This window comes from Mesoplodon densirostris, chromosome 10 (assembly GCF_025265405.1).
Source record: "Mesoplodon densirostris isolate mMesDen1 chromosome 10, mMesDen1 primary haplotype, whole genome shotgun sequence".
Lineage (NCBI taxonomy): Eukaryota > Metazoa > Chordata > Mammalia > Artiodactyla > Ziphiidae > Mesoplodon > Mesoplodon densirostris.
The window spans coordinates 88,825,371-88,849,336 of record NC_082670.1 but is presented as its reverse complement, the minus strand read 5'-3'; the positions used below and the strand labels follow the sequence as shown (position 1 = coordinate 88,849,336).

The following is a 23,966-nucleotide window of genomic DNA, read 5'->3' as shown; positions in this document are numbered from 1 at the left end:
AGAATTTTGAGATGGCTTGTTAAAACAATGAAAACAAAATAGTAAATATCCACTTGTAATTCATGCTACTCTGGGGTATGGTAAGAGCAAGGCAGGCTGGATGTTTTGACTCTAGGGAAGCACTTGCCTTGTAAGTGTAAGAGCCCATCCTGAGGCAATGTAGCCGTGGGTCAGGGAAATTTGAGGAGAGAGAGAGGCATTTATTTCACACTCACAAAATCTTCAGGCAATTTGCAGCCAGTGAGCAGAGTTGTGGTGACCCAAATGGAATTGCATAAGAGAATAACATGCCACAAACAGGACAGAACTGATTTATTTAGTAACATTTGGGAACCATTTATAGAAGTTGTGTCCATTTATAGCTAGTGTTTGGGGCTGATGAAAGAGATGGCTTATCCACTCTCTTCCCTCTCCTGAATGAAAGTAGGATGGAAAAATGAATAGATCCAAGAAAAAAGTGCTTCTTCTTACCATTAGGATTTTCCTAAACGTATCAAGCTTTAAACATTTCTTCTACATGTATCTTATATGCTGTTTTGGAAAGAATAAATTGAAGAGCCATTTATTTTTGTCTTGAACAGTATTTGCCAGGTATCAGGCAGAAAAGAGTCACACAATTTCTTTGTGAAAATATAAGATTAATATTTATTAAGCATTTAACATGGATTATGTCATTTAGGGTTTTTTTTTTTTTCAAAAATCCTGTAAAGTACATATTTACATTTACCATCCCACTTTTACAGATGAAGTAATGAGGCCCAGAGGTTGACTTGCCCAGGGCAGGGGAGGAAAAATTCTTTTTCCTGCTACCTTCCTAGATTCTCCAACTCTGCCCCTGCTAATTAGACTGACAGAAGACAGATTCACAAGAGAAACACATATAAATTTACTTAAGTTTTGCACAACACAGAAATCTTCATAAGGAAATGAAGGCCCCAAGAAATGGTAAACTTGAGCGTTTTTTTTTTATACAGCAGTTTCTTATTAGTCATCCATTTTATACACATCAGTGTATACATGTCAATCCCAATCGCCCAATTCATCACACCACCACCCCCACGCCGCTTTCCCCCCTTGGTGTCCATACGTTTGTTCTCTATATCTGTCTCTCAATTTCTGCCCTGCAAACCGGTTCATCTGTACCATTTTCTAGGTTCCACATATATGCATTAATATACGATATTTGTTTTTCTCTTTCTGACTTACTTCACTCTGTATGACAGTCTCTAGATCCATCCACGTCTCAACAAATGACCAATTTCATTCCTTTTTATGGCTGAGTAATATTCCATTGTAAATATGTACCACATCTTCTTTATCCATTCGTCTGTCGATGGGCATTTAGGTTGCTTCCGTGACCTGGCTATTGTAAATAGTGCTGCAATGAACATTGGGATGCATGTGTCTTTTTGAATTACGGTTTTTCTGGGTATATGCCCAGTAGTGGGATTGCTGGATCATTTGGTAATTCTATTTTTAGTTTTTTAAGGAACGTCCATACTGTTCTCCATAGTGGCTGTACCAATCTACATTCCCACCAACAGTTCAAGAGGGTTCCCTTTTCTCCACACCCTCTCCAGCATTTGTTGTTTGTAGATTTTCTGATGATGCCCATTCTGACTGGTGTGAGGTGATACCTCATTGTAGTTTTGATTTGCATTTCTCTAATAATTAGTGCTGTTGAGCAGCTTTCCATGTACTTCTTGGCCATCTGTATGTCTTCTTTGGAGAAATATCTATTTAGGTCTTCTGCCCATTTTTGGATTGGGTTGTTTGTTTTTTTAATATTGAGCTGCATGAGCTGTTTATATATTTTGGAGATTAATCCTTTGTCCGTTGATTCATTTGCAAATATTTTCTCCCATTCTGAGGGTTGTCTTTTCGTCTTGTTTATGGTTTCCTTTGCTGTGCAAAAGCTTTGAAGTTTCATTAGGTCCCATTTGTTTATTTTTGGTTTTATTTCCATTACTCTAGGAGGTGGATCAAAAAAGATCTTGCTGTGATTTATATCAAAGAGTGCTCTTCCTGTGTTTTCCTCTAAGAGTTTTATAGTGTCCGGTCTTACATTTAAGTCTCGAATCCATTTTGAGTTTATTTTTGTGTATGGTGTTAGGGAGTGTTCTAATCTCATACTTTTACATGTAGCTGTCCAGTTTTCCCAGCACCACTTATTGAAGAGACTGTCTTTTCTCCATTGTATATCCTTGCCTCCTTTGTCACAGATTAGTTGACCATAGGTGCGTGGGTTTATCTCTGGGCTTTCTATCTTGTTGCATTGATCTATGTTTCTGTTTTTGTGCCTGTACCATATTGTCTTGATTACTGTAGCTTTGTAGTATAGTCTGAAGTCAGGGAGTCCGATTCCTCCAACTCCGTTTTTTCCCTCAAGACTGCTTTGGCTATTCGGGGTCTTTTGAATCTCCATACAAATTTTAAGCTGATTTGTTCTAGTTCTGTAAAAAATGCCATTGGTAACTTGATAGGGATTGCATTGAATCTGTAGATTGCTTTGGGTAGTATAGTCATTTTCACAATACTGATTTTTCCAATCCAAGAACATGATATATCTCTCCATCTATTTGTATCATCTTTAATTTCTTTCATCAGTGTCTTATAGTTTTCTGCATACAGGTCTTTTGTCTCCCTAGGTAGGTTTGTTCCTAGGTATTTTATTCTTTTCGTTGCAGTGGTAAATGGGAGTGTTTCCTTAATTTCTCTTTCAGATTTTTCATCATTAGTGTATAGGAATGCAAGAGATTTCTGTGCATTAATTTTGTATCCTGCAACTCTACCAAATTCATTGATCACCTCTAGTAGTTTTCTGGTGGCATTTTTAGGATTCTCTATGTATAGTATCATGTCATCTGCAAACAGTGACAGTTTTACTTCTTTTTTTCCAATTTGGATTCCTTTTATTTCTTTTTCTTCTCTGATTGGACTTCCAAAACCATGTTGAATAATAGTGGTAAGAGTGGACATCCTTGTCTTATTCCTGATCTTAGAGGAAATGCTTTCAGTTTTTCACCATTGAGAATGATGTTTGTTGTGGGTTTGTCATATATGGCCTTTATTATGTTGAGGTAGGTTCCCTCTATGCCCACTTTCTGGAGAGTTTTTATCATAAATGTGTGTTGAATGTTGTCAAAGCTTTTTCTGCATCTATTGAGGTGATCATATGGTTTTTCTTCTTCAGTTTGTTAATATGGTGTATCACATTGATTGATTTGTGTATATTGAAGAATTTTTGCATCCCTGGGATAAACCTCACTTGATCATGGTGTATGATCCTTTTAATGTGTTGTTGGACTCTGTTTGCTAGTATTTTGTTGAGGATTTTTGCATCTATATTCATCAGTGATATTGGTCTGTAATTTTCTTTTTTTGTAGTATCTTTGTCTGGTTTTGGTATCAGGGTGACGGTGCCTCATAGAATGAGTTTGGGAGTGTTCCTTCCTCCACAGTTTTTTGGAAGAGTTTGAGAAGGATGGGTGTTAGCTCTTCTCTAAATGTTTGATAGAATTCACCTGTGAAGCCATCTGGTCCTGGACTTTTCTTTGTTGGAAGATGTTTAATCACAGTTTCAATTTCAGTGCTTGTGATTGGTCTGTTCATATTTTCTATTTCTTCCTGGTTCAGTCTTGGAAGGTTATACCTTTCTAAGAATTTGTCCATTTCTTCCAGGTTGTCCATTTTATTGGCATAGAGTTGCTTGTAGTAGTCTCTTAGGATGCTTTGTATTTCTGCAGTGTCTGTTGTAACTTCTCCTTTTTCATTTCTAATTTTATTGATTTGAGTCCTCTCCCTCTTGATGAGTCTAGGTAATGGTTTATCAATTTTGTTTATCTTCTCAAAGGACCAGCTTTTAGTTTTATTGATCTTTGCTATTGTTTTCTTTGTTTCTATTTCATTTATTTCTGCTCTGATTTTTATGATTTCTTTCCTTCTGCTAACTTTGGGTTTTGTTTGTTCTTCTTTCTCTAATTCCTTCAGGTGTAAGATTAGATTGTTTATTTGAGATTCTTCTTGTTTCTTCAGGTAGGCTTGTATTGCTATAAACTTCCCTCTTAGAACTGCTTTTGCTGCATCCCATAGGTTTTGGATCATCGTGTTTTCATTGTCATTTGTCTCTAGGTATTTTTTGATTTCCTCTTTGATTTCTTCAGTGATCTCTTGGTTATTTAGTAACGTATTGTTTAGCCTCTGTGTGTTTGTGTTTTTTACATTTTTTCCCTGTAATTCATTTCTAATCTCATAGCATTGTGGTCAGAAAAGATGCTTGATATGATTTCAATTTTCTTAAATTTACTGAGGCTTGATTTGTGACCCAAGATGTGATCTATCCTGGAGAATGTTCCACGTGCACTTGAGAAGAAAGTGTAATCCGCTGTTTTTGGATGGAATGTCCTATAAATATCAATTAAAGCTATCTGGTCTATTGTGTCATTTAAAGGTTCTGTTTCCTTATTTATTTTCATTTTGAATGATCTGTCCATTGGTGTAAGTGAGGTGTTCAAGTCCCCCACTATTGTTGTGTTACTGTCGATTTCCTCTTTTATAGCTGTTAGCAGTTGCCTTATGTATTGAGGTGTTCCTATGTTGGGTGCATATATATTTATAATTTTATATCTTCTTCTTGGATTGATCCCCTGATCATTATGTAGTGTCCTTCCTTGTCTCTTGTAACATTGTTTATTTTAAAGTCTATTTTATCTGATATGAGTATGGCTACTCCAGCTTTCTTTCTTTTTTTTTTTTTTTTTTTTTTTTTTGCGATATGCATGCCTCTCACCGTTGTGGCCTCCCCCACCGCAGAGCACAGGCTCTGGATGTGCAGGCCCAGGGGCCATGGCTCACGGGCCCAGCCACTCCGCGGCACCTGGGATCCTCCCGGACTGGGGCACGAACCCGTGTCCCCCACATCGGCAGGCAGACTCTCAACCACTGCGCCACCAGGGAAGCCCTCCAGCTTTCTTTTGATTTCCATTTGCATGGAATATCTTTTTCCATCCCCTCACTTTCAGTGTGTATATGTCCCTAGGTCTGAAGTGGGTCTCTTGTAGACAGCATATATATGGGTCTTGGTTTTGTATCCATTCAGCAAGCCTGTGTGTTTTGGTTGGAGCATTTAATCCATTCACATTTAAGGTAATTATCAATATGTATGTTCCTATTACCATTTTCTTAATTGTTTTGGGTTTGTTTTTGTAGGTCCTTTTCTTCTCTTGTGTTTCCTACTTAGAGAAGTTCCTTTAGCATTTGTTGTAGAGCTGGTTTGGTGGTGCTGAATTCTCTTAGCTTTTGCTTCTCCGTAAAGCTTTTGATTTCTCCATTGAATCTAAATGAGATCCTTGCCGGGTAGAGTAATCTTGGTTGTATGTTCTTCCCTTCCATCACTTTAAGTATATCATGCCACTCCCTTCTGGCTTGTAGAGTTTCTACTGAGAAATCAGCTGTTAACCTTATGGGACTTCCCTTGTATGTTATTTGTCATTTTTCCCTTGCTGCTTTTAATAATTTTTCTTTGTCTTTCGTTTTTGTTAATTTGATTACTGTGTGTCTCGGCATGTTTCTCCTTGGGTTTATCCTGTATGGGACCCTCTGAACTTCCTGGACTTGGGTGGCTATTTCCTTTCCCATGTTAGGGAAGTTTTCAACTATAATCTCTTCAAATATTTTCTTGCATCCTTTCTCTCTCTCTTATCCTTCTGGGACCCCTATAATGCGAATGTTGTTGCGTTTAATGTTGTCCCAGAGATCTCTTAGGCTGTCTTCATTTCTTTTCATTCTTTTTTCTTTATTCTGTTCTGCAGCAGTGAATACCAGCATTCAGTCTTCCAGGTCACTTATCCGTTCTTCTGCCTCAGTTATTCTGCTATTGATTCCTTCTAGTGTAGTTTTCATTTCATTTATTGTATTGTTCATCTCTGTTTGTTTGTTCTTTAATTCTTCTAGGTGTTTGTTAAACATTTCTTGCATCTTCTCGATCTTTGCCTCCATTCTTTTTCTGAGGTCCTAGATCATCTTCACTATCGTTATTCTGAATTCTTTTTCTGGAAGGTTGCCTATCTCCACTTCATTTAGGTGTTTTTCTGGGGTTTTATATTGTTCCTTCATCTGGTACATAGCCCTCTGCCTTTTCATCTTGTCTATCTTTCTGTGAATGTGGTTTTTGTTCCACAGGCTGCAGGATTGTAGTTCTTCTTGCTTCTGCTCAAGCGTTTTTATACTAGGTTTGAAGAAGAGTGGAAAGTCATGGGGAAATGTGACAGGACAGAAGGGTATGAGCAAAGACAGTAAACTAGGGGAAGCTGAGCAAGGCCTGTTTGTTTGGATTCATCTTGGTCCCTCTGTTTTCAGAGGTAAGTATGTTCCTATCACAGGAGGGTCTTATGACCTGCTTCAGGGGTGAAGAGGAAGATCAAAGAGTCCTTCCTGCACATGCTCTTTCTCAAATTCCTTCAGCTTAAAATATTCAGTATGTCAAGGTGCCATATTTGGGGTAGCATGTTGTGAACCTCATCAAATGCAAAGTTTCCTAAAGGTCTCTGAGCCTGATCTGTAAAATGAGTGGCTTGCAATAGTGCTGTGATTCTCATACTCATTTATAAATCAGAATCACCTAGAGAGCTTTCCAAAAATACAGATTCCTGGATCCAAACTTGAGAATTCTGATTTAGTAGCTTCTGGGAGGTGGGGGTCCCAGGGCATCCATGCATTTAATAAACCTCTGCCAGAGATTCTGATCTGTGATGCCCTATCTGGCTGTAAAAAAGTAAATCGATTATCCTACAGCTTGTTACTTTCTCTTGACATCATAGCTGGATTCTGATGTGAGAAGCTGCTGAGGTGGCCGGGGAACATCATTAAGAGAAAGTGCAACTAAATCATCTGTGTGTCAAATGAGGCTAATTACACCAGCAAAACCTGCCCTGTCAGCATATGCATGAAATGCGTAGTGGAAGCAGCTGGGAGAGATGTACCCACTTTCCCAACTCATTCAGCAAGATGGAAGTTAGCTGAAGCAGCACCCCTTACAGAAATTTCTAAATGTGTGTGATCATCAAAAACATTTGGTCACCAGAATAGAATCTGAATCTGAAAGTTTAGAAGCAACAATTCCGATCATTTTCTGAGGATAGCTTCAGATTTACATGCAAATGGTGAGTTTTCTATTTATACACATTTCCATCTAAAAGTCTCTGAGTTGCTCTCTGTAAGAACAGCAAGATTTTTTAAAGCTCTTTTGTTTATTGCTGTTAATATAATGGTTTCTATCATGGAAGTGGTTTATTAAATGTATTACATTTTACAGTTGCCTTTGTTTTTCTTTAAATGTTTCTGTGGTTACCCATGAAATATGAGACTAGTAATATATAACATCTATTGAGGGTTTTACTCTGTGCCATGCACCATCCTACTTAATTTCCATATCTATATCTAGTTCAGTATCTATCTGTATCCTCATTTAGTTCCCTCATTAATTGAATATGATAAATATTACTGTCAGATCTCTTTTATATGATGAGGAATTTGGGTTAAGTTGCACAGTATCACATAGTTACTAAGGAGTGGAACTGGGGTTTGAATCCGGCAGACTAATTCCAGATCTTCTGCTTTTATATTTATATCAGTATTTCCCAAAGTATGAATTTTGGAAAGTAATTACACAGGATATTAGTGATTTTTAAAAGAAAAAAAACCCATGAATTAACTAAATAAGTTTGGGAAATATTGAGCTAAATAAATTGATTTCTTTCACATACGATTTCTCAGAGTCTCTAAAAGTTCATGTGTTTTACAAATCTCTAAAAGACAACTGCAGGATATAACATTTCCAAACCTCCGTGTACACAAAACTCTTTTTGGTACAGTCTCTTTAGACCACTGTTTTGCAAGCTCAGTCTCTGAAATGATGGTCTGCAAATCAGTTGTGTAAAGTGGTCTACCTTGCTGCCTGCTGAGGCCAAGCTTTTATTTCCCTGTTACAGGACCAGGATGAAAGGAATCCTCACAGGGCAGAGGTCAATAGCAAGCTGTCACTATGCATCTGTGTTCTTTATTTTAAAATGATCGTTCAAGTAAATTGGTAATATCTTTCTGGTGAATAGTTTAGCCATATATATGAAAAGCCTCTCAATCTTGGGGTGTTCAAAAAAAACCACTGGAGTAGGAAGAAAATAGTAGCACGTCCAGTTAAAACTTCTCACATTTAATTTTTTTGCATATGTTTTGTTATATAGATGTATATATAAATTTAAATTCATTTATATTTATAAATGTTATAAATATATATTGAAGAATAAGTTGACAATGTGTATTTTATATTTATGTATAAATATAAATTATGTATAATATTGGAATAGTAACATATGTATATAATTTGCAAATAATTTAATATATATGTATTGGGGATGGGTAATAATAATATTGAGAGGATCACTTAGCCATACATGTAAAAAGCCCTTAATTTCCTCATATTCTTTGACCCAGCAATTTCACTTCTTGGAATATATTCAATTTATCCTAAAGAAATAACTTTGCATGTGTATTAATATTTAACTACAGGGGATATTTATTGAAGAAGTGCTTGTGAGCATTGAAAGCAGTCCAAATATCCAATAATTGGAGATTGGTTACATAAATTATGGTACTTCCATATAAAGAATCTTAACAGGGAGTTATTAAAAATTATGTAGTAGTAGGGCTTCCCTGGTGGTGCAGTGGATAAGAATCTGCCTGCCAATACAGGGGACACAGGTTCAATCCCCGGTCTGGGAAGATCCCACATGCTGTGGAGCAACTAAGCCGTGCTCCACAACTGCTGAGCTTGTGCTCTAGAGCCAGCAAGCCACAACTACTGAGCCCGTGTGCCACAGCTACTGAAGCTCGCGTGCCTAGAGCCCGTGCTCCGCAGCAAGAGAAGCCACCGGAATGAGAAGCCCATGCACCGCAACAAAGAGTGGGCTACTTGCCCACATGCCCGCTTGCCGCAACTGGAAAAAGCCTGCGTGCAGCAATGAAGACCCAACACAGCCAAAAATAAATAAATAAATAAATTTTTTAAAAATGTAGTAGTAGAATATACTATAACCTAGAAAAAAACATGATTTTGTAAGTCAAAAAACAGATGACAAAAGATTATTGAGCTCATATGACTGGAAGAAGGGACTGACTGGAGTGATGAACCAAAATGTTGACGGTAGCTCTTAATGGTGCAATAAGGGGACATTTTTAATTTCTTTATGCTTCCCTGTGTTATCCTAAGTTTTGTACAATAAATGTGTATTTTTGAATAAGCATTATGTTCATAAGTTTCAAAATCTGGCAATTATAAAAGGGTATACAGTAACAAAGTCTTTTTTCCTAGTCCTGTCTCCCAGACAACCCATTTCTTTCTCCAGTAGCATCCATTGTTATTGGTTTCTTGTGTATCTTTCCAAGGATCTGTTGATAAAATCTGTATATATACATATATTCTTTTTACCCTTTATCACGCAAAGAACAGCATACAATACACTGTTTTGTAGTTTGCTACATTGAATAATCTTGAGCACCTATTATTTCACCCATGTGGGAGTGTATCTGTAGGATACATTCCTAAAAGTGGAATGGCTGGTCAAAGAAAAATGTACATTTGTCATTTGGATAAATATTGCCATATCGTCCTCTGATGTTATGAAAAAATCTTTTCATGATTTCTTCCAGTACTTTAATGGTTTGGTTTTTTTTTTTAACATTTCAATTCAGATCCCTTTAAATTTTTATCCTGGCTTAATGGATACTTAATAAGAAAAACAAATTATTTAAAACATTAAACTCCTCACTCATAGTGGAAATTCAAGGGCTCGTTGTCCCCATCTGTTAGATCACAGGATCTAGATGCAAATAAGGACATCTTGCAAAGGTTCAGTTTACACAGCGGGTAACATAGCCAGACCTCTGCTCGGCTGTGTGCAGGTTTATTTCCTTCCAGAGTCTCATGGTAGTGAAGAATCAAGCCCTGAGAGCTTGATTTCCACCTGCAAATGAATTTTTCACTTCAGTAGAACTCAGGTCGCTGTTTGGATTTTCCTCCTGAAATATTGTAAGTCGCTTTCATCATTTAGATAAAAAGAAGTGGCCTCCCCTTGCAGTACTGGGATATGTGTGTATGGGCTGCATGACTTAGTGTAGGACAGTGTGAGACCACATAGGAAGAGAACTAATTTTACTCCTACAGGGATTCTGGAGACCTGTTACTCACTGGCAAACCTAAGCAGCTGTACTGAAATGTCAGATGGATTTGCACAGCTGACTCAAGTTGCCGAAAAGAGAGGAGCGTAGTAATTCCATAAATTGACCCTCTCCAGCCAAGCCCTGCTTAATATAGTTACGGCTCGAGCTTAGCGGCAGTCACTCCTAGAGGCTCAGCAAACACCACTGGGGTTCTTGGGGGAAAAAAAATCTCTCAAGGTGGTATTGACCTGGGACGCTTGGTAACTGGGGGAACTTCTTGAGAGTTTTTTCTTTTTAAAAATCTTCTTTGATTATTTCTCCTTTTCTAATAAAGTATAGAAAAGTATAGAAAAGAATCATGTCGGAACACAGCAGGAATTCAGATCAAGAAGAACTCTTTGATGGGGAGATTGATGAAGATGAAATCTTGGCCAACTTGTCCCCAGAAGAGCTTAAGGAACTGCAGTTGGAAATGGAGGTGATGGCCCCTGACCCCAGGCTTCCCGTGGGAATGATTCAGAAGGATCAGACTGACAAGCCACCAACAGGGAACTTCGACCATAAATCTCTCGTTGATTATATGTATTGGCAAAAGGCATCCAGACGCATGCTGGAAGACGAACGTGTTCCTGTTACCTTTGTGTCATCCAAGGTAACCGGGGATTTGTATACAACAGAGAAATGGCTGCCTGGGCTGGGCTGGCACGTGTCCCTGTTGTAACTGTCATTTCTCAAGACTCCATGTTTTGTCGACATTTATAGATAAATCAGAATATTTCATCCTACGCCAGATGGGAACTTTCTTTAACACTTACATGGTATAATTGGGAGGAAAAAGTGGTAATTTCTTGTAGATATCTCTTTAAAAAAATTGCCACGGAGTTTCTTGTGCAGGAAAGCCTATATTCTGTAGGCATGATACTTATTGAATTAACTCATAACCCAGAAGCATTTGTCCTTTATGCTTTTTTTGGCTCACAGAACCCTTTAAGAAGCTGAATAAGGCTCTCCGTTCTCTCCTTCCATCACATGCATACGTATACAATGTTTCACATACAATCTCAAGGGTGTCACAGTCCCCCTGAAGTCCAGCCTCATGCTCTGCAATTAAGCCAAGTCAAATAACCAAAAAAATCCAGTATTACCACAGTGCATTGGATATCAGTGGTGAAATAGAAGTTGATGCTGTTAAGCTGTTTTAAAGATAGTTCTTTCTTTAAATATGTTCCTTATATGAAAAGTAAAATTGTGGTCTACTCTATGGACTTGTATATCAGCACATTGTTTTAAATGTTTCACTTAAAAATGACTTGGCAAAAATAAGACAGAGATCCCCACAGGTAAAGTCTCTTATAGTTATGCCTGCTAATATTGATATATCTTGTCACATTACCATCATGCTGGCTATAATTTTAGGAAAGTTATAAACTGATTTCATGGCCAGGGGAATTTAAACATGTACTGCACTCAAGAAAATGAGTTGCTGGCTTGATCAGGTTAGAGTGTAAGGTACAATTTGCAGACGTTTTACAACTAGAGTAAAAGCCAGTTCTATATGAACACCAATTTCAGAGGAAAAAACAAATTGGGTACTTTTAACACTTTTTCTTCCTTTGGTATAATTTAAACAGCTTGATAGTTGGCTCCCCCTGCTGAGACAAATGAGAAATGCAAAGGTGAAGGCTTCAGAGTTAAGGTGTCATTTGTCAATTCCAACCTATAATGTTATAAGCAGTAAAATCAAGTTCTTATTTTTTTTTAATTACAGGTTTATTTTTTATTGAGATAACATTGGTTTATAACACGATGTAAGTTTCATGTGTACAACATTATATTTCTACTTCTATATACCCTACAGTATGCTCACCACCAAAAATTTAGTTTCCATCCATCACCATACAGTTGATCCCCTTTACCCATTTCATCCTCCCGAGATCAAGTTCTTGCTCAGATGAGCCTCTGTGTCAAACTGCTACATCAGCTTTCAAAATGACACCTATGAGGTACACATACTTTATGGGAAAATGTGCTAATTGATGTGCAAACATTTAATAAACATTATTGATATGACTGTCATTTTCCTTCCCAGACTAAGCAGTTGTTTCTAAATCTCTACTAATCCTGTCCCCTTTTGTAGCTGGTTTTGCCTCCTAGACACTTTCCTTCCAAAGGAACTGGACTATAAAGCCTGTCCCTGGAGTATCCAGGGTAGTTTTCCCAGAGCTGAGCAAAGAAAAATCAAAGTTTAAGGGTTTTGTTATGTTCCAAATATCAAACTGCTCTCATTTTCCCCACAGTATCTTATTTTCAGGGAAACTAGTTGTACACATTACATTAGATTGGCAAACATATTATGTAAATTTTGGTTAGGGCAATAAGGAAATTATTGTGTAATACAGAGCTATTGAATACAAAGATGCCTATTCAGCTATATACAAAATAAAGATTTCAATGAATGGATAAATCCATAAGGTTTTCAAAACAAATAATTTTTAACTGCTTCTGGAACTGAACCCCATCTTTAAAAACAATAGAGGGTCTGAAAACAAAATTAACTAGGCTTAATTTTAATACAGGGGATGAGAAAAACACAGCCAAAAACTGTGTTCATGCATGTGTGTGCCTATAAAAATTTATCTTTATTTTTGTTGTATTTGCTTGAAAAACTAATATGTGTACTTGGTTTTTAAAAAAACTTAGTCTAGAATTATATAATGTAAAAAGTGAAAATCCCCTCAATCCTTCCTTTTCTCAGTTATTTTAATAGTTACCTCTCTTCCTCAGAGATAAGTACTTACTTGGTAAACATTACAAGTCTGTTTTTTCTATACATTTATAAACTTTTATATAGTGTGTATATATGTATACACATAAATACGTAAACAAATGGAATATTATACCTACAGCTTATTTGCTTCCTTTTTTCACTTAGTAATAAATCTTATTATCTCCATTAGATACTGCTGCTCTTCATATTTCTATGTGAATAAACCCTCATAACATGTATTCTAACCCTCATAAACTTCTCTTTTAGGGAAAAACTCAAGAACAGCATGAAGAAATAGACAAAAGTAATAAAAATGTGTCCCAGTATTTAAAAGAAAAGCTTAATAATGAAATCACTGCACATAAAACAGAATCACAGGGCAGTGAGAATGTCCAAGAAACAAATAATGAAAATAATGAAGATGATGTGGAAGATGAAGAAGATGATGCAGAAGATGAAGAAGATGATTCAGAAGATGAAGAAGATGAGGGAAAAGAAGACAGTGAAGAGAGTGATGAAAAAACAAAAAGAGAAGAGGAAGGTGAGGTAAAGGAGCAAATCAGAAATGGTGAGAACAACAGCCAACAGGTAACTGATAAAGTAACTGAAGAACAGAAGGACAGACCAGAGGCCCAAGAAAAAAGTGAGAAAAAAATATCAAAATTAGATCCCAACAAGCTAGCTCTAGATACCAGTTTTTTGAAGGTAAGTGCAAGGCCTTCTGGAAACGAAACGGACCTAGATGGGAGCTTAAGGCGAGTGAGACAAAATGACCCTGACATGAAGGAACTCAACCTGAACAACATTGAAAACATCCCCAAAGAAATGTTGCTGGACTTTGTCAATGCGATGAAGAAAAACAAACACATCAAAACCTTCAGTTTAGCGAACGTGGGTGCGGATGAGAACCTAGCATTCGCCCTGGCCAACATGTTGCGTGAAAACAGGAGCATTACCACTCTTAACATCGAGTCCAATTTCATCACAGGCAAGGGAATCGTGGCCATCATGAGGTGTCTCCAGTTTAATGAGACACTAACCGAACTTCGGTTTCACAATCAGAGGCATATGTTGGGCCACCATGCTGAAATGGAAATAGCCAGGCTTCTGAAGGCAAACAACACTCTCCTGAAGATGGGCTACCATTTTGAGCTTCCAGGTCCCAGAATGGTGGTAACCAATCTGCTCACCAGGAATCAGGATAGACAAAGGCAGAAAAGACAAGAAGAACAGAAACAGCAGCAACTCAAAGAGCAGAGAAAGTTAATAGCCATGTTGGAGAATGGGTTGGGGCTGCCACCTGGGATGTGGGAGACGCTGGGAGGACCAGTGCCCGATTCTGGGATGCAGGAGTTCCTCCAGCCTCCTCTTCCTCTTCCTCCTCCTCCTCGACCTCCCAGCTCCCACGCAGTCCCCTTCGGTCGACAAAATGAAATGATGAAAAAGCCATCGCACGCTCCGAAGTACAGGACGGACCCTGACAGCTTCCGCATGGTAAAGCTAAAGAGGATCCAGCGCAAATCTCGGATGCCGGAAGCCAGAGAATCAGCCGAGAAAACCAACCTCAAAGACGTGATCAAAACACTCAAACCGGTGCCGAGAAATAGGCCACCCCCGCTGGTGGAAATCACCCCCAGAGATCAGCTCTTGAACGACATTCGTCACAGTAACATCGCCTATCTTAAACCTGTAAGTAGGAGGAGGGGGAAATGGTGAACACACACCACAATAAATGTCTCCCAACTCTCTTCCCTGCTCATTTTGACACCAGGAGATTGTCCCTAACTGAGGGAAATCCGTCAGCATGACCGGTAGATCTAAATGATTGGTTATCCTCAAAGACACACATCTATATAACTTCTGTAACGATGATACTAATAGCTAACATCTATTGAGCACTTACTATGGGCCAGATTCATTATGTGAATTAACTCTTACAGTCGCTTTAACAACCCTGTAAGGCAGGTATTATTATTCTCCCTGTTTTATAAAAAGGAAACTGAGGATTAGAGATGTTAAAAAACTTGTCTAGGAGAAACAGCTCAGAAGTGGTAGAGTTGACTTTGAAATCCAGTTCTGAGTCCAGGATCAAGCTTTTATTCACTCCAGCCACACAGAGCTGACACAAGCAGAGATCCCCAGGGACCTGCTGCAGGAAAAAATAAGAGTGAGGCCTAATTAGGCCAGTGTTTGTAGATGAGTGTTTCCATAGTGCTTGAAAAAACAGTTCTTTTTTAGTAGATGAATGGAACTACCTGCAATTGCAATTATACTCTTTATTTTTTAGGTGGGTGGAAAATAATAAACTTAAGATTAATATCTCCATGAATAAATGGAGCTTTAAAATATTTTACTATTATTTCAGTTTTCATATTTACTATGATTCACTATTACAGATGCTGATAGGTGAAAATGTTCTATCCCTTGCAGCTTAAGTTATAGAAATAAAGTTTTTTATAGTCATTACTATGGGGGCATTTATGGAGGCTGAAAGGTGCGTGTCCAAAGGCCACAGGTGGTTGATAATTAACTATTGTTTTAAAATCTAGTATGTAGTTTAGCCAAGATATTACATTGACAAAATAGTCAATATATTATCTCATCATAGAGAGTCAGTTTTTGTCAAGATGTTTTAAACAGATTTCCATGTAAGCTTGTTCTTTTTCTGCTTTTAAAGAGCTTTATATTCTCAAACAATAAAGGGAATTCCCTGGCGGTCCAGTGGTTAGGACTCAGCACTTTCACTGCCGAGGGCCCAGATTCAATCCCTGGTAGGGGAACTAAGATGCTGCAAGCCGCATGGCGTGGCCACAAAAAAACAACAACAACCCAATATAATTGGTTCTTATTCATATATACACATGTATGTTCCTTATTCCCATCTCCTAGTAATGCACAACTGACAACATTTCAGCATTTTATTCTTCTGAATCAAAGATGACTTTCAACTGTGATTTAGAGGGACTCTGATTCTTCTTGGGGCAGGGGTCAGGGTGAGAGCACTAGAGGTCACATGAGATCAGGCAAGAGACCTTTGCCTGCCCTTGGGCAGAACATCAACACTTTTTGCACCTGCTCTTCTCCAGGCAGCCAGACCTCTGTAGGGGGTGGTTCAGGGTGTTGTTTTGAGAGAGGCTAGGGCTGTCACTCTTTAATCAGTTTTCAAGGCAAATCCAAGATGCCTTGGTGGCTAGACAGTCAGAAAATGACATTAGGAGAAATCTTTTTTTTTTTTGCGGTACGCGGGCCTCTCACCGCTGCAGCCTCTCCCGTTGCGGAGCACAGGCTCCGGACGCGCAGGCTCAGCGGCCGTGGCTCACGGGCCCAGCTGCTCCGCGGCATGTGGGATCTTCCCGGACCGGGGCACGAACCCGTGTCCCCTGCATCGGCAGGCGGGCTCTCCACCACTGCGCCACCAGGGAAGCCCAAGAGAAATCTTTTTAAAATCTGCATTAAAGGTGGCACGTGGATTCAGAGTAGACAAGAGAATGAAGTTTAAATGATCATCTGACCCCACTCCCTGCCTTCTGAGGGCATGTTCTGCTGAGCAAATCGGCTTTCCCTGGAGTTGGCTCCATTTTATCCATCTGCTTACCCATTATTGCAATAAATACTGGTGTAGTGCTGCCATGTGTCAGGCGCCACCAGCAGGGAATAGGACAGGTATAGTCTTAATTTCATGGAGCTTACAGTGTTGGTTTTATCATTTTTACAGTCAAGACACTCTGCCTTTTAGTCAAGTGAGAACACTTCAGCTTGGAGTCTAGATTCTAGAGCAAAAGGCATTAAGGTAAATTCATGATAATAATGACCAAAATGCCACACTAAGTAGTACATTTTTCATTTTCAATAAATTCTAAAGTGCTATCAGGGTTTTTTAAAAAAATTATTTATTTATTTATCTCTGGCTGCGTTGGGTCTTCATTGCTGCGCTCAGGCTTTCTCTAGTTGCAGCGAGCGGGGGCTACTCTTCGTTGCAGTGCGCAGGCTTCTCAACTGCAGTGGCTTTTCTTGTTGCACAGCAAGGGCTCTAGGCGCGCGGGCTTCAGTAGTTGTGGCTCGTGGGCTCTAGAGTGCAGGCTCAGTAGTTGTGGCGCACGGGCTTTGTTGCTCCCTGACATGTGGGATCTTCTCGGACCAGAGCTCGAACCCGTGTCCCCTGCACTGGCAAGCAGATTCTTAACCACTGTGCCACCAGGGAAGTCCCAAGTGCTGTCAGTTTTGAGTTGTGTTTTGTTTGTTTTTAATGTCCGCTAAGGAAGAAAAATGTGCAGCAAAGTGAACTCTGACACGGTTTGTGAATGGTGGTCTTGCATATCAACCTTTGCTTTGCAATGTCTTTTATCTATGCAAGGGACTGGCATCTCCTCCTGCTTTCAGTTGCCTGGCTTGGCTTGCAATAGACATCTCTTGATATGTATCTCAGATACAAAATGTCATGCAATTTCATCAACGTGGTCCTTTAAAATGCTCTGCAAGAAAAATGTGAAAATGCATTGTCCAACTGACAAAAATTCACTTGACTGACATCAATTCGCTCCCTACTGCTGTGTTTTTGTGCCTTGCTGCATACATAATAAATGTCTGCTTTAATGCCGACTCATAGTGTAATCTCTCTTAAAAGACATTTTTTATCTTTTAATTTGAAATCATTTGAGACGTGTGGAAGTTCAAAACAGTAGAAAGAATTCTTACAAGCCCAACACATTTTGTCATATTTGCTTTGTCATTCTTTAAAGGATAGTTTAAATGGCAATACATTTGCACGTGTGCAATTCCAACGGGGCACAGAGCTCAGTGGAAGTGCTAATGGTATGAAAAGCTATACTGTGTTTGTGCTCCCACCTGCAGCCAACTATTGTAAAACACCGTTGACTGTAAGATACTTTCTGATGTCAGGGCTATGGAAACATCAAAAAATATGCATCTTAGACTCAGTAAAATGCTGTAAACGCCATCAGTGGTGATATCACAAGATCCCAGCAGAAAGGGCTATTTTTGGCTGGTCAAATGAGACACATCCCCCCTCACTTGAAGGAGATGAAACTAAAGGTTATGGGTTTTTTTCCCCCAACTTGTGTTGGAGGATAGAGATGCTCTCTAAATCCCTGGATTTTCACATATGAAGTTAAAACCCAATTTGGAAATCTTATAATTGTTTTTACTGATGCTCCTAACTAAAACATTGAATATCCATAAATATACTTAGAAATTATTTATTTTTAAAGGAAAAATGATTATTTTTTTTTCTCTCATGGACTTGGAGATATTATTTTTCTATTTTCTAGAGCATAGCTCATGAGGTAGTTTATATTTTAAATTTGTATTTTTTCCTTTTAGTGTTTATTCTCTCCCCATCTCATGCTTCTGGCTTGGGATCCCTGAAATGAAGTTTCTAGCAGAGAATGAAGGGAAGTCTGTATACTTGCTTGGCTCAAATGCTACCTCTTCCAAAAAGCTGCCCATTTAATTCAGTTTAAGAGAGGTGTATTCTGGGGGCCAGGTATTGAAAACTAGTGGACTGTAAGCCCGATTTGCAGGCCTGTTTTGTTTGGCTTGGGTATTGTTGTACGAGTTATAAAATATCACATGATAATATGCAGATATCTGACAGCATTTGAAACATCAGATCCAGCCACAAGGGGCCTGCATGTGCATGGCACTAATAAGCTGGATCTGTATTGACTTCTCCCTTGAGATAGGTAATGGACTCTCCAGTTTTTCCTCAGTCTCCACCATGCCCTACTGCCTAATCCCTGGCCTTTTTCACTCATTTACATTACTTATTTGACTGCTGTAGAATTTTTTGGTTTGTCACATTGTTCTTATTGTTTTTAGCTATGTTTTAAAAGTCTTTGTCTTGTCTAACTGAATTTATTAATTGCTTATTTATTTCCCTCTGAGTTGATAACTCTGAGTCAAGGTGATGCCAGCCCAAAACAAAGACATTAGGCTTGTACAGGCTTATTCCTCCCTGGTAAGTGTATGATTTCCTTTCCTCTTTAAAAATTTGGTGGTCTGCTCACTGCCTACCATCCCAGATGAGTATCTGTACTTTTCATTGAGATAAAAATCTCATCTGCAGCAACTACTTAATTTACTGAGGTCAACTGCGTTTATATTATATGCAACTTTTGGTGCCATTCAAGCAAGGTAACTATTTTAACATTCAGTTAATTTTACTTTGGGCTCACCTATGTGTGTCTGGACTGGTTTCACCTCGGTGCCTAAAGACATGATTAAATTTCTCCTTCAGAAAGATTTCAGTATAACTTCCCGAGCAGCCTTAATTAGCCAAAAGACTCCGTGACACATTAGCAGTTGTTATGATTACAAAAACGTAAGAACATAGACTCCTGCGTCTTCATCTCTGGCCAGTTTTTCTTTGCCTCATTTATAAAATATCCTATTTCTTTTGAAGTAGGGTCTCTAGATTCTGTCCTTTTGCAGTTTTCTCCTTTTTCACATCTTAGCTTTTCCCTTTGTTTCAATTATCACATAATCTAGGACAATCCCCAAATTTCCCTTTCCCTTTAGATCACTCAGGGTTTTCTTAGTACCTTCATTCAGTCTGTCCCCAAACCAAGCTTTTCCTTTCTAGATCTAGTTGTTGTTTCTGGTTCCCAATTTTCCATGCTGTCTCCATTCTCTCACACATTCAAGTCTAAAGCCTCAGAGTTCCCTTCAGTTCCTTCCTTTTTTCTGTCCCTTTTTTTCCTTAAAAAAAAAAACCCCAACCCCAAGAACCCAAACCTATCAGAATCTCCAAGAACCAAGGCCAAATCTAGATCAGAGCTTTAGAAATGTTATACTCTTGATAGAGGGAGTCTCCACAGGAGAAAGCAATGTAACATTTCAAACTCATCTCAAAAGAGCATAAGTGGACTAGAATTATACAGACCAGGAACTTCCCTTCCCTAATACCTAGTGGAAAAAGAGATTTTGATGTACAACTTTTCTAAAGTCTGTGATAGTGATTCCTAAATTTTAGCATGCATCAGAATCACCTGGAAGGCTGAATACAGATTACCGAGCCCATCTCTAGAGTTTCTGATTCAGTAGGTCTTGGATGGGGCCTGAGAATTTGCATTTCTGACAAGTTCCTTGGCAATGCTGATGCTGCTCATTCGGAGACCACACTTGGACAACCACGGTTCAGTGACATCTATGGCAAACCATACCTCCTGAATTTTTCCCCTGAAGGACCTTCTTTTCCTCTCTCTCCACAACACTTTGCTCAAGTTACTTATTTTCTATCTCTGTCTTTCAAAATAGATCCAACAGGCTCGGCTCAAGTATGGCTTCTTACAACAAAAGAAAGGAAACTAAACATCAGTGGTGAATACCCTTCCTGTCTCTTTCTACTGCCCCTCACTTGTACCTCTCTTTCAGCATCTTCCACAGGGTTCCTTAGGTTGACAGCTCTTACAGGCACAGTGTAGGTCTCCTAGTGGATTCTGTGTTCCTCAAGGTAGGTCTTCCTCATCTATGTCCTGGACACCCATCGAGGTGTTGGTCCAGAGCAGGAACTGCAGTCGAGTGTGCTGAACTAAACAACCCCTGCTGAAATGGGTCTTCCCATCCTGCCCAATTGCTCCCAGTCTCTGTGGGTGTATGTACGTGTGTGTGTGCACTGTGTAACGCTATACACATGCACTTTTTAAAAAAGCTAATTTTAACCAACAGGTGAAGGGGGAACAGGGCCCCCCTAACAATAATGCGAGTTGATTCTTGTTTGTTGTAAGTTTTATATTTTTGTAACATCAGATCTAGCTATCTTTTCCTTTATGGTTTCTGTCTTTTGTGTTCTGCTTAGAAATGGCTTTTTTGAAACTTATTAAAATATTTGCCTATCTTTCTTGCTGCTTTTAGAACTTTTGGTTTTTAAAAAATATTCCATATTATAGATGAATTAAAGGGTTAGATGTTAGAAGTAAGTAGGAAGCAAGAAGTCTGCTATTTTATTTCTTTGCCAAGTAGCTAACCACTGATCATTTAGTGACCCATTCTCTTCTCCAGTGATCTGAACTGCCAGTTTGGGCATATTTTAAATTAGTTAATATGTCTCTGGGTTTACTATGTTGGGGCATTGCCACGTTTCACTTTTCGAAGTATTTTTATTAATTTGGAACCCTTCTATGCATATAAACATATATCAGGAATAACATACTATAAAATATTTTTTCCATTCAGTAATACAGAGAACACAGTTTTGACTATTTGTTACAGCTCTGCAGTTATTGTAAGTAACTGGCATTATATATTTTGTTTATTGGTGGTGTTCACTGTTGGTGTTCTCCTTGGGTGACCGTTACCAATCTGTAGTCACACCCCTCCTCTCCTGAAAGTCTGACACTAGGGAGGGAGAGAGAGCACATGGAGGACCCTTTGGTTTGAAGGCTGTGCAGGTAGCAGCAACACATCCAAAGTTCTCTCCAATGGGCAGGATGTTGGGAAACCTTTTTACGCAAAGGTTGTGGGCAGAGAACTGTCTAAGAGGGTCCATAGTAGATGGCCAAAATGGTTCCTCACGTTGGCAGGTGGACATGGGCCATAGAAGGAGGGACATTTTAAAGTCATTATTATACAAACTCTGAGTGTCCTTTGGACTCTGTCAGTGTTCTCTGAAAGGCACATCCATGATGGATGAGTCATCCTCCTAAAATATAACAGCACTTGAAACCCGTTAAGAACTTACCTTATCTTTAAGTTGTTCCTGTGAAACAAAGCTCAAAGTTGATTTGCAGTCAGACTTATGCTACTCTTTTGCAATTTTTTTTGCCCTTGGGCGTTCTCCAAATACTGTTGTAATATTTGGTGAGTATCACATTAGGAATGTGCTTTAAAGAGGAAAGACCAGTTCTTAAAAGAACGTACATTTTATATTCTTATGGTGGTATCTGTTTGGTGAGTATTTCAATACTCTGGAGGGCATTGAAATCAGGCAGATCTAGGTTCAAATCCAGCTCTGCCCCTTCCTAGCCCTGTGACCTGAAACAAATTGCTTAATCTCTCTGAGCCTGTTCCCTCTTTACAAGGTGGTCCTAAGATGAAATGAGGCAATGTTTTAAAAAGAAGTGTTAATGTTGATTACTAACTTGTATTACTTAACCCTTATATTAGCCTTGTGAACAAGATACTGTTACTGTCATTTTATAGCTGAGAAAATTGATGCCCAATACCATGCAACTAGTAAGTGCTAGTTCCAGGATTTGAACCAGGCAGAGTCCAGCACCCACCCTCTTGTGTATGTGATAAGCTTCACCGTGTGCTCAGAACCCTTGGATCTGTCCCGGCATCAGTAAATGCCCACTTCGTGGTGGCTGTGGCTATTATTGTTGTTTTATCATGATTTGAGGGGTCTCTCTGGCCAGAATTTCTAATCCGCTTTACACCCTTTGAGGCATGTACATTTTTTCATTTTTGCTGTAAAACACTTGAATATCTAGCATTAATTTTTCTCCTCTTTTCAAATGCTTAAATCACAGGTGCAACTGCCAAAAGAACTGGCATAAGAGGCAACAGAATAATCTCGGAGAAGAAGGAATTGACATAATGACTCTTGGATTAGAGTTTGGAGACTGTTTCAGCAGCATACTTCTGGATCCAGGTGGTGGAACTGGGAACATTGCTAACTGATACGCATATTTTGTAAAAGGCTTGGCCCGTGACAAAATAGGGGCTGAAAAGGCAGGGGGAAGGAGATAAAATATGAATATTCAGGGCAAGATTTTCTACTTCCAATCAGTTGGAGTGACTTAGGTGAAACTGAGTCTTCTAGCAGAAGTTAATTTTTTCGTAAACATTTGCTTTATTATTGCTTTCTTCTGGTAAATAACAATAAATACTATAGCGGTGTTAACTATTATATTCCCATTTTTTTCTCCTTCCATCTGTTCTGCTGTAATTCATCACACAGTATCTTAAAGGGAACAGAACATGTTTCACTCTGTGGAAATGTGAAGGGTGAATTGAACTCCAGGCCCTCCAGATGCTTTGAAGTGGAAGAAATGTTAATTGCCTCCTCTTCTCTGGAGAATCAGTTGCGATTTCTGGTTTCCAACCCTGCCTAGCTTTCTCTCTTGGCCATTTTCCTGTGTGTTGGGATATACTTCTGATAGGGGTGTCTGTGAAGAGCAGAACGCTTAAGCCATGGGACGTGGAGAAAACAGTGTTTCCAGAAAAACTAACAGGGAAAACAAATGCTGCTTATATATAAAAACTTCCCTGTTTCCACACATATAGAGACAATGGGAGACAGCATGCTAGTTTTGTTAAAAAAAAAAAAAAGAAAGAAAAAGAAAGAAATTATGAATAATATATTTACTGAGAAGCTTTTGGTTTTAGCTAAGTATGTATATATATATATACACACCTAGATATATTTTCAAGTTTAGTCTGTGAATGATCTTGATCTTGTTCTTCTAAAAAAATCTAAGGAAACTTGCTATAGGATTAACCTTGAATTCCTTATCTATCATTCAAGGCCCTCCATTGCCTGTTTTCAATTTAGTAATTCAGTCTTGTCTGCCACAGATTCTTTATACTATTCTTTCACCTTTGTTTTGTTTTTTAATTTTATTGAAGTATAGTTGATTTACAGTGTATATATACTATTCTTTTTTAAAAATTAATTTATTTATTTTGGCTGTGTTGGGTCTTCGTTTCTGTGCAAGGGCTTTCTCTAGTTGCAGCAAGCGGGCACCACTCTTCATCGCGGTGCATGGGCCTCTCACTATCGCGGCCTCTCTTGTTGCGGAGCACAGGCTCCAGATGCGCAGGCTCAGTAGTTGTGGCTCACGGGCCCAGTTGCTCCGCGGCATGTGGGATCCTTCCAGACCAGGGCTCGAACCCATGTCCCCCACATTGGCAGGCGGATTCTCAACCACTGTGCCACTAGGGAAGCCCCTATACTATTCTTGATAAAACATTCTCATGCTTTTGCTTTCATTGACCCTCCTATGGAGTATCCTGAGAGACTCCA

At 38.8% G+C, this 23,966-nt stretch overlaps 2 protein-coding genes across 2 annotated transcripts in view; both read left to right on the top strand.

Annotated features, from left to right (window-relative positions):
- UBA3 (ubiquitin like modifier activating enzyme 3) overlaps window positions 1–23,966 on the top strand; it is a 444,187-nt gene that overhangs the window by 366,763 nt on the left and 53,458 nt on the right. The gene's annotated exons all lie outside the window — the stretch shown is intronic.
- Window positions 10,574–22,497, top strand: LMOD3 (leiomodin 3). Its single transcript, XM_060111157.1, has 3 exons — window positions 10,574–10,867; window positions 13,250–14,671; window positions 22,471–22,497. Exons 1-3 carry the CDS (start codon window positions 10,574–10,576, stop codon window positions 22,495–22,497), a joined length of 1,743 nt encoding a protein of 580 aa, XP_059967140.1.

Coding starts and splice junctions, on each gene's coding strand:
- LMOD3 (XM_060111157.1), top strand. CDS start 10,574: ATGTCGGAACACAGCAGGAATTCAGATCAAGAAGAACTCTTTGATGGG. Junction 10,868..13,249: donor TTACCTTTGTGTCATCCAAG/GTAACCGGGGAT, acceptor CTTCTCTTTTAG/GGAAAAACTCAAGAACAGCA. Junction 14,672..22,470: donor ACATCGCCTATCTTAAACCT/GTAAGTAGGAGG, acceptor CTTAAATCACAG/GTGCAACTGCCAAAAGAACT.